This window comes from Bemisia tabaci, unplaced genomic scaffold (assembly GCF_918797505.1).
Source record: "Bemisia tabaci unplaced genomic scaffold, PGI_BMITA_v3".
Lineage (NCBI taxonomy): Eukaryota > Metazoa > Arthropoda > Insecta > Hemiptera > Aleyrodidae > Bemisia > Bemisia tabaci.
The window spans coordinates 79097-95765 of record NW_027311778.1 but is presented as its reverse complement, the minus strand read 5'-3'; the positions used below and the strand labels follow the sequence as shown (position 1 = coordinate 95765).

Here is a 16669-nt window from a genome sequence, read left to right as displayed (position 1 = left end):
CGATTTTGTGGAAAACCCTTGATTTTATGATGAAGAGCCAGGTTCTTGTTGTTCATAGTGTGTCATGTACTGAAGGCTATTGTGCGGTTACATTTACTGGAGACTGTAGTGAAGCGACTAAGTTATAAAGAAAGCGGTAGTCAAATATATGGACTTGTCTATAATTATTACTCAAGGAAGTTCGTCGTGAAGCTAGAAAGCAGGGGGTCCAGGGTCACTCCCTGGCCAGGCGTGACAGCTCGCATAGCGAGCCAATTACGGCCAGTTACTATATAAAGCTGCCATACCAGCTCACTCTTCCCACCCCCCCCCCCCCACCCTAGAAAAAAATTGGCCGAAGGGATTGTCTTTGAACTTGGTACACACCTTGATACGATCGAAAAGAGTAGAAAAAAAATATCAAGTCTGGGAAAAGTCCACGACGCCTGCAAGAGAGATTACTTGCTTCTTACTACAGTGATGGATTGGAGAGAAGAGGTTGTTTATGCGGATCGCACTGAACACGGTTGAATTGTGTCGCTCTACGTCTATGGCCTATGCTGCTTACCTCAATCGCGTTCAATCCTCTAACTATGTGGCTCCTTCGCGAACGTTTCCATCCCTTTACTCCTTTCACGTACTATCGACGAATTTAGTTTTGCGCATAGGCCGCTCCAAATCAAATGCAAACTGTGCGACGAGGCGCAGCGCAGCGTGGCGCGTTTCGGACATATCGGGTGCTGACTGGACCTATCTCATCTCATGCCAACGAGGAAAACGGAGGCACATGAACAATTGACAAATCTACTACTTTTTCAAGAAAATATCCCTCAGATAAGCATCTACAGGTGCAAACTATGATAAACAGCGCAACACCGCGGTCACTCGAAAATAGAGCTAAAATTTCATGAGGTGCAACTGATTTTTTCTAGAGTACCTATATTGAGAGAGTATGGCCACTGAGGTTACCACCTCTGATTGGCTCAGCCATCTTAGGCTAAATGGAGCCCTTAGGACCCAAAAATGGCGGACGCCATAAATTAATGTAATGCAAAATGACTCAAAATGTAGTTTTCTTTACTTATCGTAATGAGAAATTTACTCAAATGCACTATTGCGACATCTTTCCATATTTTTAAGGCTAATCGTGTGCAATTTTTGAGAAAAATTATCTTAGATGTAGTAAGGTTGGCAGCAAGTGCGGTTGGTGATAACCGTCAAAAGTTGGCAATGACCCCCCTCCCATCCACAAAAACCAAAACAAAGCACTGCCATTTTTGGGTCCTAAGCCTCTCCATGGGGCCCAGTGGCCATACTCTCTCAATATAGGTACTCTAATTTTTTCTACTAGACGCCGGCCACCGCGCCGGCAGGTCACATGGAGTTCTTTGGGACAAAGGCGTATGCGCGCATCCGCCCTTTTTCGGGAGAACGCTTTTACTGAAACTGGATTCTTCCTAGTTTCAGGGAATATACATAGTGTACTAAAAAGTCCCCCCCCCCTTTTTTTTACACAGCGATCCACGTTATCATGTAGGAATCAGAGGGGAATGTAGTCACAATGTTCCGTTTTTGCAAGTATACTCTCAAAGACTTGGTCTTTTAAATTAATTAAATTTCGTGCGAAGATATTGGCTACAACCAGCGCTATACACTTTTGAACTTTCAGAAGTGGTTTCTGCGGAACTACTTTTTCCAGTATACGCCCTTGTTCCAAAGAACTCCTTAACTCAGGATACACTTTTTCGCGCAGGAAGTTTAAAAATGACGCAAGACTGGTCCGCTGTTGACTATGGAAGATTACACAAGTATGCACCAAAAAAAAAAGTTAGTGCTTTAAAAGCGGATTCTCGTGTAATATTCAGCCCTGCGTCTACGTATGACCTTGGTTTTTCCCTGTCTCCGCCATTTTCCAGGTGAATTGGGATTATTTAAAAATGAATTTTCCTTGGAAAATTTAATTGTCTGGAAATTAATGCATGATTGAGAAAAACCAAAGTAATTCTTGAATTTAGGAGCTAAATATACTTAGCCAGACATATTTTGCATACCGCATGTCTTAAAAATATGCCACCCTTTTTCTGATAACGATTATGATATTTCCCGGGGGATTCACTCTCTACGCGGAGGGGGCCCCAGAAAAGTTTGGAAAATCATCACAATTTTAGGCTATTTTCAGGATCAAAATTGATTGATAGCACAGAGAAAAAATTTCAAAATTGAACGTGTAAAAGTAACGGATAGACTTGTGAAATGAAAAAGAAAGAGAACAAATCACAGCTACTAGCAGCATCCAAGCACCGTTATTTCTAGAGAAACCGAGGCAGAGCTGGTGAATTAAATTATTGCTTTAATGTCTATAAGTCTGAAAATTATGAACTCAAGAAACATGTCAGCTGGAAAGATCTTTTTAGCCTCCTCGATCGGAAAATGAAACATGCAATCTAGTGAGTACAATGTAAAATTTTGAAGGAGAGAGAGGGGGAAAAAGAGTGTTGAGTTTGGCTAAGAACAATGTGTTCAGTAAGGCAAGTAAAAAAAAGAGACAGGAATAAATCAATTGAATTCATCAGAGGTCCATAGCAGGAAGTCCCATTCAGGAATCATTTTATTGGAAATGAGAATATTTTCAGACGTGACCGAACAATTGGAGCCTAATTTTGTGAGATTGCATTACCAAATTTTATTGAAATTCACAGACTGAATGGCCTCTTTTGGATCCAATGTTGAATCCTGACTTTTTGCGAGGTATATGCAGTCATTTTAATGATATTTTCATAAATCCTTAAATGCTGAAGCCGGGTCAAATCGACTCGAGGCTTCCTAACAAAACCTGCCCCGCAGATTGTATGGGGTCGGTTTACGCGAGCTTTAGATGTTGGTCTGCAAATCATTCCAAAAAAGAATCGGACATGGACCTGAAAAAAAATCGCTTATCAACTCAGCCGAAGACAGGAAAGACCTATTCGAGCCTCTTTTTTAACTTTTCTCCCGAATCTGAGCAAAACCTCACTGGCAGCATATAGCGGAGCATTGCGAATTCACGCCTCGGGCCATTGCGCCTTCAATTTTGCAGATGCAATACGGATATCCATAAAGTACGAATATTCGTACCTCTACGCCGTCGTCAACGCACATCCTTTCCCTTGCTCTATTTCCATATTGTGTTATGGTTTCGTTTGTCTCACTTGTAGTGGTGCTTCAAGGGCTACGTGAGCAACACAGCCAAGGATAGGAAAAACTTAATCTGACCTCATTTAACTTTTCTCCCGGATCTGACTAACAGCATAGAGCAGAGCATTGCGAATTCACGCCTGACGACTCACACTATAGCACCTTAAATTTTTCATGTGCAATATGGACATCCATCTAGCACGGATAGTTGTATTGCGTTTAGATGTCTCTTATTTTTGAAATTTGACATGATTTAAGCTTTGGTCACAACTTTTTTTTCTCCTTTTATTTTGCTATCCGTCACAGGCGCGCATACTCGACGCGCCGTGGGAACGTATCTGCCAGTGGCAGATCGGCTTTAGGGCCTAGTTCCCCGAAACAGCCCGTTTTTAAGGAAAACCTTGGTTTTCCTAAAAATGTTGGAGGGAAACTATGGTCACAAGTGAACTCAGCGCTATCAGTTGCATTGGGATTAACCATTAAGTTCCTAGCGTTTGTTCAGAGGAAGAAAAAGAAGAAAACTCAGTTGCACTCCTATGTTATGCACGACAGACAGCTTTGAGTCCATCTGCGTTTAATTTTTAAGATTCGAAAAGCGTCTGCTTATTCTGGCAGTAACTATAAAATATTTGGGAAAATTTATTTTTAACGCCTAATGTTGAATTTATTGTAATCCTTGAATTTTTGTCTCATTTCCGATCTACGAGGAGTAAAAACTTCGTCATGGCATTGCAGAGGTGTAAACTATTTGAACGGGGGACCTGCAATCATGCATGTCATTTTTTTAATACCATTTTATCTGTTATAAGTTCTTAATATTTGTTCTAGTTGTTAAATTCCATTTCAGGAGACTCGTAAAAGGATCTCACTCGAAAATAAATTCCTCACATTTTCTCAAGGACACCAAAAGAAATAGAGGGAGAAAAGATACAGTTCCAAGAAAGTTCTGAAAAATGCGATTTTTTTCAGACTATTCGTTCCCCAACAAGAAACTAAGCTTTTTCCTACCTCTTTGAATCTCTCATGATTCTTTATTTGGATTGAGGAAAAGGATTCGTCACTTAGTTAGTGACTTTACAGCCTTTCCGACAAATTTTAATTAAAACACAATTCGACGTAATTTTTGTACTTAAGGTCGTATCTACGAAAAGCGCAAACGATGATGTTAACTCGTTTACCTGCACTGGAAAAAAAAGTCTCTTGGATTCGGAGTTCAGACTCTCAAAAAAGACTCTCGAATCAATCGGATTTTTGCTTGAACAAATAGGAAATCCGCTTGAATCAAGAGGCTGGGCTCGACTCAAGGAAAACGATTGAATCAAAAGTATTTTGCTTGTCGAATCTTGAGTCTGGATTTTGGATCCAAGATATTTTTTTTTTCCATCCGAGGGAAAAAATTAAGTAAGACGGAACATTTTGAAATCTCGCCACCGACAGACATCGATTCCAAGTTTGCTACTGCGCATTGCTGACAAGTGAGAAAAACTATGGGTTAAATGGGAACATTCACCCAACAGCGCCATTTTGTGAGGAGAGGTGGGTGAAAAGTTGACCCACTGGACTAAATGACACTATATTTCTACTCCAATTTGCTAACTGTTACTCCCTTTTACTTTACTGACAATCACTAGGTATTTCTAACTATCATCAATTTTTCCGAATATATTTTTAATGCGGGGCAAAGGTGAAATTAAAAATCTGTCTATGATATTATGACATTAACTTACCGCAGAATTGCAGGAACATTTCATGCAGGAGTCTTTCAATAAAATGAAGGAGATTGGGTGATGAGACGGTCTTATTCAAAAGTGGTCATTTCCAATCTCCCCCTGTTCTACGAAATATTTTCAGGGTCGATAGAGGATCACCTCTCAAGTCCAAAACACTGACGATTTTTGAAATCAAACAATTAGGTACGAACAGAGGGGAAGGGGGGTCAAAGTTAAAACCTCAAACTAGCATAACTCGTGAACGGCTTATTGTTGTAGAGAGATGATCTTAGTGTCAAAATTTAGAGAAAACCGCCAATTTTAACATGATGATGACAAAATTGGTCCATTTTGAAAATTTCACCCATTGCTGTCACGTTGGCGTAGCTCAAATTTTCAATTTCTTTCACTTTCAGTTGGGGCGATACCTTTTTAGGTCACTCCTAGACAAAATCATTCGTCAAAAATGACAAAATCAGGATAAATGATTAATATGCGATGGATACAGGGGAATCAAAGTTTTCGATCATAAAAAAATTTATGTTTAACACCTTTAACGGTCCTCTGGGTATAAATAAGAGGAAACAAGAGGAGCTGCTAATAAAAGCGTACCATTTGAGCGTTTTAAAAAATTTCAGTCCATCCTAGAGAAACAATTTGAAACAGAGTCATGATTTTTTAAAGTTGATGCAGCGAGTGTCAGCTGAGGCTACTCCTGTAACATTCATATGTCTCGATATTTTCTTCTTTTTTAATAATTTTCTTAGGGAATGAGCTAATGGGGTATCGCAATTCGTGGTCGGTTTGGGGGCATGGGTGATCTTGGGACTCGGAACAAACCAGGTTCTAGTGTACCGCACCCATTTTGAAAAATCATATCTCTCCTCCAATTTGTTTTCCGAGGATGAACTTGTGCTTGTTTTGAAGCTTAAACGGTCTCCTTTCACTAGAAAATATTTTTGTTACTTTTAAATGCTAATCCCTCAACGTTACAGCTGAAAGTGTGAAAATTTGAATTACGGCAACGTGGCAGCAATGGATGAAATTTTCAAAATGGACCAATTTTTAAAACGTTGCCTGAAAGCATGTGGTATTTTCTAAATTTTGAGACCAAGATCACCTGTCTACAACAAACCATTAGCGAGATATGCGAGTTTAAATTGTTTACTTTGACTCCCCTCCCCCTCCCCCCGGCATTGTCCGATTTCAAAAATCGACAGTGTTTTGGACTCGAGAAGTAATCCTCTATCAACTCTGAAAATATTTCGAAGATCAGGCCAAGGTTGTAAAAGGCAAAGCTTTGTTTACAGTCCGAAGAGCCAAAAACGTGAACTCTGACATTGAATGAGCGAAAATGTCTGTGTGTGTTTCATGTGCGCCTGTGTTAGTGACTACGCACTCACAGCGGAACGAGTGCGTCTTCATGAGACTGTTATCAGGCAACGCGCCGCGCCGCTCCGTCGCTAAATAGTCACCAGAGACTCTGCGCAAAACTAAATTCGTCGATAGTACATGGTGTCAGCCTGCCTACACTTAAGTATCTCCTCAAAACTGTCTTCCATTTTTAACTGTATGTCTGTTTTCCACCTTCTGGGTCTTTCACCTACCTAACTAATAATACGTTTCTTTGATTTCCTCTCTTTTTTCTTTCTCCTTTATTTTCCTCCCCTTTACTTTATCTTTTATTTCTTGTACTTTTTTCTGAACCTTTCTTTTTCTCTCTCTCTTTATTCTCCTAATTTTCTTTATTAGCCTTTCGCATTTAATCATTTTTCTTTTTTAATTAATTGTTCACTTTTCTTTTATTTTTAATTTTTCTTTTTTCCCTTTTCTATCTCTTATAATCTTCTTTCTCTTTTATTTACTTCTATCTCTTTAATTTTGCCTTCTCCTTTATTTATATCGCTCTTGCTCAATTTTTTCCTCCTTTTTATATCCCTTCCCCTCTTTCATTATCTTCCCTCTCTTTCATTGTCTTCGGTTGATATTATCTCGGCCTCTCTCGTATCGATTTTTTCAAACTCGGTATTGGAGGGTAATGTTTGATCTGAAACTCGAGTTTTTCGTCAGATTCTCAAAATTCAAGATGACGGCCGTGGCCTTAAATGCTATCTCGATCCCTGTTTGATCGATTTTTGTGAAACTCGGTGAGGGGGGGGGGGTATTTTTTGACCAGGAAGTCGAATTTTGGGTCAGATTTTTTTACATTCCAAAATTCAAGATTCTTCCATGAAATACCTTGGTATACATCTGTCCAAAAATTTCGATATGAGTACTCACATAACAACCGTTTGCGACAAGGCTAAGAGAGTGGCAGGGATGTTTAGAAGTATCATGCCAAATACTAAAGGCCCATCATTTCATAAAAGACTCTTATTAATAAATACTGTTATCTCTATTATTACGTACGGAATTCAAATTTGGTGCCCAGCACTTAAGTTAAGGAAGAATGTAGATAAATTAAGAAAGACTTTAAGGCCTTTAAAACTGTCCTTAATATGTGGATATAGAACAATCAATGTCTGATCTTGCTCTAGATCTCATCACAGCAATTCCACCGGCTGATCTATTTTTTGAAGAGAAATTGAGGAAGACACTCAAAGAGGAGGATCCTAGTGAAATTAAAAATGAGATTTTGAGGAAATGGGAAAATAGGTTAAAAAACAACCATATGTGCAATTGGACAACAATGTTAATCTCAGATATTGTGGCATGGACGTACAATGAGCACGGTAATATCGACTTCTACCTATTGCAATTTTTATCCGGCCACGGATGTTACGCACAGTATCTCCATAAATTCAAACTTCGCGACTCCCCTGTCTGTCCATGTTGCAATACTGGGGCAGTTAACACCCCTAGGCATACCTTCTTTGAGTGTTCGGCATGGGAAGAAGAAAGAAAAGAAGTAGAAAGGACAATTAATGTTAAGTTGGCTCCTGAAACAATAATTGGCAATATGCTCCTCAATAAAGAAAATTGGAACACAACATATACATTCATAAGGAACATACTGATAAGGAAAAATAAAACATTAAATGTAAGCGTGCTCCCCCTACACCAACCCCTACCTCCCCGATGTAATATCCGTAAGGATGGTTCCGGCGGTAACATTAGTATTTTAAGTAATTTTTATTGAATTGTTTTAATCACAATTAGATATAGGTAATAAGTTAAATACAAGAGACAATTTATTTTTAATAGTAATAAGAAATCAAACTGTAATGCTAGATTCAGGACAAATAGTGCCCTTTACTATTTGTCAAGCACTTCCAAATTTGTATGATAGGCATGAATCTTCCCATTTCGGGTGGGGCTGTTGTCGGCCCCATTCCAATTCGTAATAAAAGAAACATATAAAATATGTTACCATTCTAAAAAAAAAAAAAAAAAAAAAAAAAAAAAAAAAAAAAAAAATTCAATATTGCAGCCAACGAACTACACCTCTAGAATGGCCGCGAGATAGCAAACCTGCGGTACGCGCAAGGGCCGGTTTTTGAAGGCAGGAGGGGGGTGGGAGCCCAAGTATAGCTAACCTCAATCTCCATTTCTGCTGCGTCTTGCCCATAAGGATTACATGTGAAAATTTCAACCTATGTAAACTTTCATTTTTTTTGAGGTTTGCTTTCAAAGTTCCTATTTTTTGAATTAAGAAAACCTTTGGAGGTGCGATTATTATGCAATCTTTTCATTGCTATCACTTTATTCAACAATATTCGGCAAAATGTGGGCAGCGTCTGACATGGGTTTAGATGGCAGCCTGCTGTGTGAGCCCAAGTAAACCTAACCTATATCAACTTCAAAACGTTCCGGGTCTCTAACACTGGTCGGCCATTCTAGAGGTGTAGTTCGTTGATTGCAGCCGTGGCCTAAAACGGTATTTCTGTTTCTGTTCGATCGATTTTTGTGAAACCCGGTGTCAGGTGGTATTTTTTGACGGGATACTCGAAGTTTTGCTCTGTTTTTTAAAATTCAAGGTGGCGAACGTGGCCTAAAATGTTTACTCGGCTCCTGTGCCATCAATTTTTGTTCCATTCGATGAAGAGGATGAAGACAAATACGTTGTCTCCTTGTAAATTTTCTAGCCAAGAAGAGTAGCTCACGGAGCGAGTCGCGAGTTCATGGCGAAACTTGGAACCGAGGGTTCAGGGGCACTGCACTCGCCGACTAGCGTGTGCTATGCCTCTTTTGCCCTATCAGCTGTATTTTCCTGCTATTTTCCGCCTCGTTTCACGATGTGCGCGGCCTCCTTGCTTTCCGTCTACTCTCTGGCGGTAACGCGATGTGCGATTTTTTCTTTCTTGCTCCCTATCTTTCTTTAGAATCTTTCTCTTTCTATAATTTTCAGTCAAAATAAAGGGGCTCGGAGAGCGATTCAATCGCTCCGCGCTTACTTCGAGATCCAAGGGGCGGGAGCCTTTTGGCTGGCTATGATGCCTCGCTACCCAGATAACAATTTCAACGTTGACAACAACGTAGAATGCCACGTTTCTCGTGAAACCCTCCACGTGGAAAGCAACGTGTACCGGAACGTGTAACTCTACGTGGATGTCCATGTAAAGTACCGTTTCCGGAACGTTCCCGTATAAACGTTGTCAGCGACAACGTTTACAGGAACGTTGCAGTGTCTACATCGCAGGGACGTGGCAGTGACTACATTGAACGGACGTGCAGTAACATTAGAATCCATTTTATTCGCAAAACATAGTGTGGCATTCATTTTTGGGCTTTTCACAGTTTGTGCGTCTCTTTCCCTCCTAACGTGTTTACGATTAGAAAATTTCGTTAATTATCTATTTATTTGCGATAAATGACGATTAATTAAAATACTATCATTCACTTCATAGGCACGACTTTCATTTACGTGTACGTACTAGAGGAGGAATAAGCTTTTTCAGTTTTAGAGTAGAACATGAGGTCTAGGGGTTAAAATTGTGGACATTGACTGGAGATACAGAATTAGAAACAGACAAGTAAGTGCAAACCAGATAATTAACGAACTTTTATGCATGTAAAACACGGAGGTATAAGCATCACTTCAAGCACAACATTAAACTGCGAAAATCACTGCAATATCAAGATAACAAATGGTGGACTCTCTCGAGCAGTTGCAACCTTTGCTGATCAGACTGATTCCAGGAACTTGATTGGTGCCAACATGGGCTGCGCATGCGCTGTAGACTTTTTGAGTAATCTGCGCCGCGAAATGCAGCGCCACCTAGTGGGCGCTCCTGGCCTGTGTCCTGCCTGTGCTGCCTTTTCTAGTACAACGTGTTTTGGACTACGTTGAATTATACGTCCCGGAAACGTAGACAGCGAAACGGCGAAAGAGCGATTTTAACTTTTTAGGTTAGGTTTACAGAGCAACGTTCCTTTCCACGTTCCTGTTACGTCGCCAGTGAGACGTTTTCGGAGCACCCCTGTTCTTCCATGTTGATTACTACGTAGAAATTGTAAACGTTCCCGGAATGTTTCAAGGTCTACGTTGATTTCCACGTTGCTGAAACGTTCGATGTTATCTGGGATAGTTCCTGGAACTTTTAGGCGGGAATATTTGAACAATATTAATTTTTCTAGGTTAAACGATGTCAATTGAGATAACTGAACTGATAATTATGAACGGGAGGTGAATATTTTCGTTATGTCGACCAGGTATAAAACAAAAAACAATAACATAACTCAGATATGGATAAAAAGAAAATATATTCGATAAAATTTTATTTTCTTGCTGTAGTGATATGCTACAAACGAAAATATAAAATTGATACTGAAATGTGTACAAATATGTCTAAATAATAACCGCTCCGAAATAAAACACCCGTAATAAACTCCCGCTTCACGTGTAACCAGCGTTTATCAATTCAAAACACGAAGGTGAACAACTGTTGAGGTTCCAGGTTTCTGACCTTGTAAGTTTCACTTAGGCCTCGTCTCGACGGCGCAACTGTTGAGGGAATTAGGTGCAACTGCAGCGAGTTTGTTGCACCAACCGAAATTCCCTGTCTCGACGCGCATGCATGTGTTCCTGGAACTTTGAGGCGGGAATATTTGAACAATATTAATTTTTCTAGGTTAAACGATGTCAATTGAGATAATTGAACTGATAATTATGAACGGGAGGTGAATATTTTGCGTTATGTCGACCAGGTATAAAACAAAAAACAATAACATTACTCAGATATGGATAAGAAGAAAATATATTCGATAAAATTTTATTTTCCTGCTGTAGTGATATGCTACAAACGAAAATATAAAATTGATACTGAAATATGTACAAATATTTCTGAATAATAACCGCTCCGAAATAAAACACCCGTAATACACTCCCGCTTCACGTGTAACCAGCGTTTATCAATTCAAAACATCGAAGGTAAACAACTGTTGAGGTTCCAGATTTCTGACCTTGAAAGTTTCACTTATAAGTGAAACATTTTTGAGACACTTCCTTCCTTCAACAGTTGCGCCAATTTCCCTCAACAGAGTTGCGCCGTCGAGACAAGGCCTTAGGTGCAACTGTTGCGAGTTTGTTGCACCGACCGAAGTTCCCTGTCTCGACTCAAACGCATGTGTTCCTGGAACTTTATATATACATAAAATGATCAAACATCCACTGTCATTTTTCCAACTGTTCCTCAGAAAGTCAGTAAAGACTTTTCTAGTGAAGATGAAGCCTCCGCTTATACGAGGGGCGTTCAATAAGTAAGTATCCCCCCTCTCTAAAATCCATTAAAATGGACCAATTTTAAAAGACTTGGGCTCAAAATCTTCCTTAGGATATTTTGAGTTCAACGAAACAAACCGCAACAAAATCGGACCATGTGCGGCCGAACGCGAGCCGTTTGAACGCGCCGAGGTGCTCGACGCTCCCGCCGAATCCGCGAGGATTTGAAGTCCGCTACAGGAGAAGAGCTTCTCTGCCAAAGCCTTAGTCGTTCATCACTGACGAAAAATCAAAGAAATTTTTGTAGAATAAGGGGCTTACCTCACTTCTTCACATAACCAGCTCGATCCAAGCAAGTCTGATACTGAGACTAAGACTAAGAGAACAGCTTTTGGATGCCTCGTGCGTGGAAGTCTTTCAGCTGACCGCGGATGAAAGAGTGGACGGCTTGTTTGACCTCTTCCACTGATTCAAAATTAACTCCTCCGAGTTCAGATTTCAGATACGATAATAAATAGCAAACCAGACCACCATTTATTCCCGTTCCTGAAATCTGAACTTGGAGGAGTTAATTTTGAATCAGTGGAAGAGGTCAAACAAACCGTCCACTCTTTCATCCGCGGTCAGCTGAAAGACTTCCACGCACGAGGCATCCAAAAGCTGTTCTCTTAGTCTTAGTCTCAGTATCAGACTTGCTTGGATCGAGCTGGTTATGTGAAGAAGTGAGGTAAGCCCCTTATTCTACAAAAATTTCTTTGATTTTTCGTCAGTGATGAACGACTAGGCTTTGGCAGAGAAGCTCTTCTCCTGTAGCGGACTTCAAATCCTCGCGGATTCGGCGGGAGCGTCGAGCACCTCGGCGCGTTCAAACGGCTCGCGTTCGGCCGCACATGGTCCGATTTTGTTGCGGTTTGTTTCGTTGAACTCAAAATATCCTAAGGAAGATTTTGAGCCCAAGTCTTTTAAAATTGGTCCATTTTAATGGATTTTAGAGAGGGGGGATACTTACTTATTGAACGCCCCTCGTATATCGTGGAAAAATTGTGGAACATACACGGGATAAAAGAGTAATAATATTTTATTGAATCAATTCATAGTGAAAAAATGAAGTACAGCTTGTGACAATGGGGCAAACACGAAATTCGCAAGTTTAACCGAAAATAAACAGCGCCAAAATCGGAAAGTTTGATTTCCCGCGAAAGTCGGGTTACAGCGCCCGCATGAACCCGACGGAGGAAACGACGAAGCGTATTTTATTTGTGGATGCGGTACGCCGCATCCAGTTTGTCCGCATCCATTTTGGGCCAAAGGCAGACGCCGGAAAACGTTCCGTCAAAATATCACGTGACTAGTCATGTGATACGCGGGAACCGGGTATTCCAAAAAAATTGCATATGGTTGTTGTGTGCCGTGTTGTAGGGATGGTCGAATATTTAGATAATCGAATATTCGATTTTCGAATTATCAGCACTGAGATAATCGCATCACATTTAAATATTCGGTTCCGAAGTATTCGAAATCGCAAATTCGTGTATTCGAATAATCGCATTCGAATTCGATAACCATCCATCCCTATCGTTAATCTCGTTATTAATTGAAATTCGTCCACAACTCCACACGGAAATGATTCCGTGTTAGTTATAAGTGTCATATTTCTCTCATGGTTCATAAAAAATCAAAAATCGAAACAATAATCGGAAATATTCGAATATTCACTTCCGAAGTATTCGCAATCGCACGATTCGAATTCTCAAATAATTGCAATAATCGCATTCGAAATTCGAATAATCGCATTCGAATTCGATATTCGTCCATCCCCGTGCGATTATTCGAATATTCGAAACTTTTCGAATGCGATTATTGCGATTATTTGAGAATTCGAATCTTGCGATTGCGAATACTTCGGACGCGAATATTCGAATATTTTCGATTATTGCTTCGATTTTTGATTTATTGACACTCTTCATACTTCTGAATGCGATTATTCGAATATTCGAATTTGCGATTGCGAATACTTCGGAAGCGAATATTCGAATGTGATGCGATTACCTCGGTGCTGATAATTCGAATATCGAATATTCGAATATCTAAATTTTCGACCATCCCTAAAAAGTACAGCTTTTTCAGACCTCAGAGCACCTCTAACTGTAGCTGATCACATGTGATTTTATCAGTCTTCTGGCCAGCATGAGCACGACGAGGCTGTGGAAATCGTTTTCGTTACATTAATTTTGATACTTAAACTCTTTTACTCTGTGGCAGTGACTTTTACACTCACAAAACATCAGACTCTTCTTTGGCATCACCGATTACATTTGGCAACCCTGCAATTAGCTGGGCCCTACTATTCCGTTGACAACCTTGCAAGGAGCTGACGGGTTCAGGAAAGTACAGAGCAACAGGACCTAACCAAACCTTGGACACAGCAGGCGAGAGTCACAACGGCCGCTTACGCGAGTGTCCCTTCTATTTGCGTTGAGCTTTATTATTCAATAATGCCTCAGTCAAACTACAACAACTGACTCTTCCCGCCAAAGAACACCCTCCCCCTAGCGGCTCAGGGCGCGCCATCTCTGATTGGTCGATTCATTCGGCAACTGCAACCGATCAGAGATGCGCCGTCCAGAACCACTGGGGAAGTGCCGCCCTCTGGCGAAACTGCTAGAAAGCCAAAGGGAAAGTATTATTTTCTCTCTGATATATTATCGTGCTACGAAAGGTCGAAAATTCGTGTGGCGACTCAAGCTCACCGAGCTTTCCTGCCACTCTCTCGGCCAATCAGCGCCTCGCACTGCCGCGCTCACCGATCTAGCCTCCCATTGGCTCCCGCTCCCAGCGCACGGCGCTATATAGCGGCCGACCCTCAGCACCTTGCTTCACCGTACGTTGACACTGTCCCGCGGCCACACGTTCCGGCACTGCCTCCAGCGCTCCCGCTTGTTCCAGCACCGCTCAGACCTGCTCCAGCTCTTCACTCTCTAAAACGGCCCTTCTTAGGGCCACCAAGTTTCGAGCACCCTCAGTGGTGACCTCCGACTCCGAACACGCCTATCCTTCTGAACAATCTCTCACGGACATTGTCACCTTTTGCAGCGTAGCTCACTACCATCATCATTCCATTGCCACTGAAAGTCACCGCTTCCTCAAACAATTGGACACTCCTCAGCATGGCTACAGGAGGAGAGAATTCCGACAATATCGATCCAGCTCTCAAGGCAGCGAACGACAAAAATCTGGCCCTCCTCGACCAGATGAAAATAATGCGAGAGGAAATGAATTACTACCAAGCGAAGCTCGCTGAAAGGCAACCCGCCACCACCATCACTGGTGAGAAGAAAAACATCAAGCTACCTCCTTTTAATCTGGAAAAACCGCAGCTATGGTTTTCTCAGGTAGAATCCATTTTTACAGTTTGGAACATTTCAAACGAGATGATGCGATACCCACTCGTATCATCTCAATTGGAAACTCGTGTTGCTAACGAAGTGGAGGACATTCTCGTATCACCTCCCACTGACACGCCATACTCCAAGCTAAAAGCCGAGCTGATTCTTCGCCTGTCTAAATCCGAAACGCACCGCGTTCGACAACTACTCACTGAAGCAGACCTTGGCGATAGTACACCTTCGCAATTTTTGCGTAGGCTGAAAGCGTTAACTGGCACTACGAAAGTAGATGAGCAACTCATGAAGACTCTCTGGCTGCAACGTTTACCTCGCCAAGCACAAGCTATCTTACAGACGCATTCCCGAGAAACGTCAATTGATGAACTGGCCAAAATCGCAGACCGAATTTTGAAAGTTGTCCCGGCTCCATCCGTCTGTGCCGCTGCCGCTACCGCACCACCTGAGCCTCAAACATCCAAACTGGAAAAGATGCTTTTAGCTTTGACAGAACGACTCGACCAGCTTGAAATGGGTCAGAAAAAGTTGCATCGCGACCTGTCTCGCTCACGGTCACGCTCTCGTTCCCGCTCAGAAAATGACCGTCGTAATGGTGTCTGCTTTTACCATCACAAGTTTGGCGATGAAGCACGTGCATGCCGTCAACCTTGCAGTTACAAGCCTAAGTCCACGCCGACAAACTCCACCGGCAACCAGTAGTGGCGGCCGCTGGTTGCTCCACAGAATCCAACCGCCTCTTTGTCACTGACGCCCGCAGCAAGAAGCGATTTCTGGTCGACACTGGCTCAGACGTCTCCTGCTACCCCCGGCGGTTCGTCCAGCAAAATTTGCAAGATACTGGCTATGAACTCACCGCAGCAAATGACTCTACAATCCGGATTATGGTCACATTCCACTCAATCTACACCTCGGTTTACGCCGTGATTTTGACTGGAAGTTTGTCATCGCCGACGTTGCAACCCCGATCATTGGTTCCGATTTCCTTGCTCAGTTCCAGCTGCTTCCTGACTGTCACAACAAGACTCTGGTGGACAATATCACAGGACTCAAAACGCACTGCCAACCGGCAAAAGTTTTTCAAGAAAGCGTCAAGGCTGTCACCGCCTCCGAAGATTGCGCAATCCTGGCCGAGTTCCCTGAGCTCACCCGCCCATCCGATGTTTCCAGACAGCCCAAGCATTCCACTTGCCATTACATTCGGACGACCCCTGGCCCTCCAGAATCCTGTCGTCCACGAAGACTCCTGGCTGATCGACTTCGCATCGCCAAAGCCGAATTTGAAGCGATGGTCAAGGACGGTACTGCAAGACGCTCCGAGAGCCCTTGGGCCTCTCCCTTGCACATGGTACCCAAGAAACCCGACGGCTGGCGTCCATGCGGAGATTACCGCGCGCTGAACGCACGCACAATCCCCGACAAATACCCAGTCCGGCACATCCATGACTTCAGTCAAAATCTGGGAGGATGCAAAGTGTTCTCCAAGATTGACCTAGTGAAGGCCTACACTCAGATACCAGTCAACCCTGACGACATCCCGAAAACGGCCATCACAACACCGTTTGGTCTTTTCGAGTTCCCATACATGAGCTTCGGCTTACGGAACGCAGGCCAAACATTTCAAAGATTTATCGATGAAGTACTGCAAGGTCTCGACTTTTGCTTTGCGTACCTCGACGATATCCTGATCTACAGCCGCACACAAGCTGAACATGACGTACACTTGAGGATCCTATTCCAACGAC

The 16669-nt window shown here is 42.0% G+C and overlaps 1 protein-coding gene across 2 annotated transcripts; it reads left to right on the top strand.

The window, feature by feature from the left end:
• Positions 1 to 6: 6 nt before the first annotated feature.
• LOC140223712 (uncharacterized) lies at positions 7 to 15629 on the top strand. Of its 2 annotated transcripts, none has more exons than XM_072305933.1 (2): positions 7 to 9146; positions 13786 to 15629. In XM_072305933.1, exon 2 carries the CDS (start codon positions 14691 to 14693, stop codon positions 15624 to 15626), a length of 936 nt encoding a protein of 311 aa, XP_072162034.1. In that variant the 5' UTR covers positions 7 to 9146; positions 13786 to 14690; the 3' UTR covers positions 15627 to 15629. The 2 variants fall into 2 exon arrangements, with proteins under 2 accessions (XP_072162034.1, XP_072162033.1); XM_072305932.1 differs by having other exon boundaries at positions 13651 to 15629.
• The last annotated feature ends 1040 nt before the right edge of the window (positions 15630 to 16669 follow it).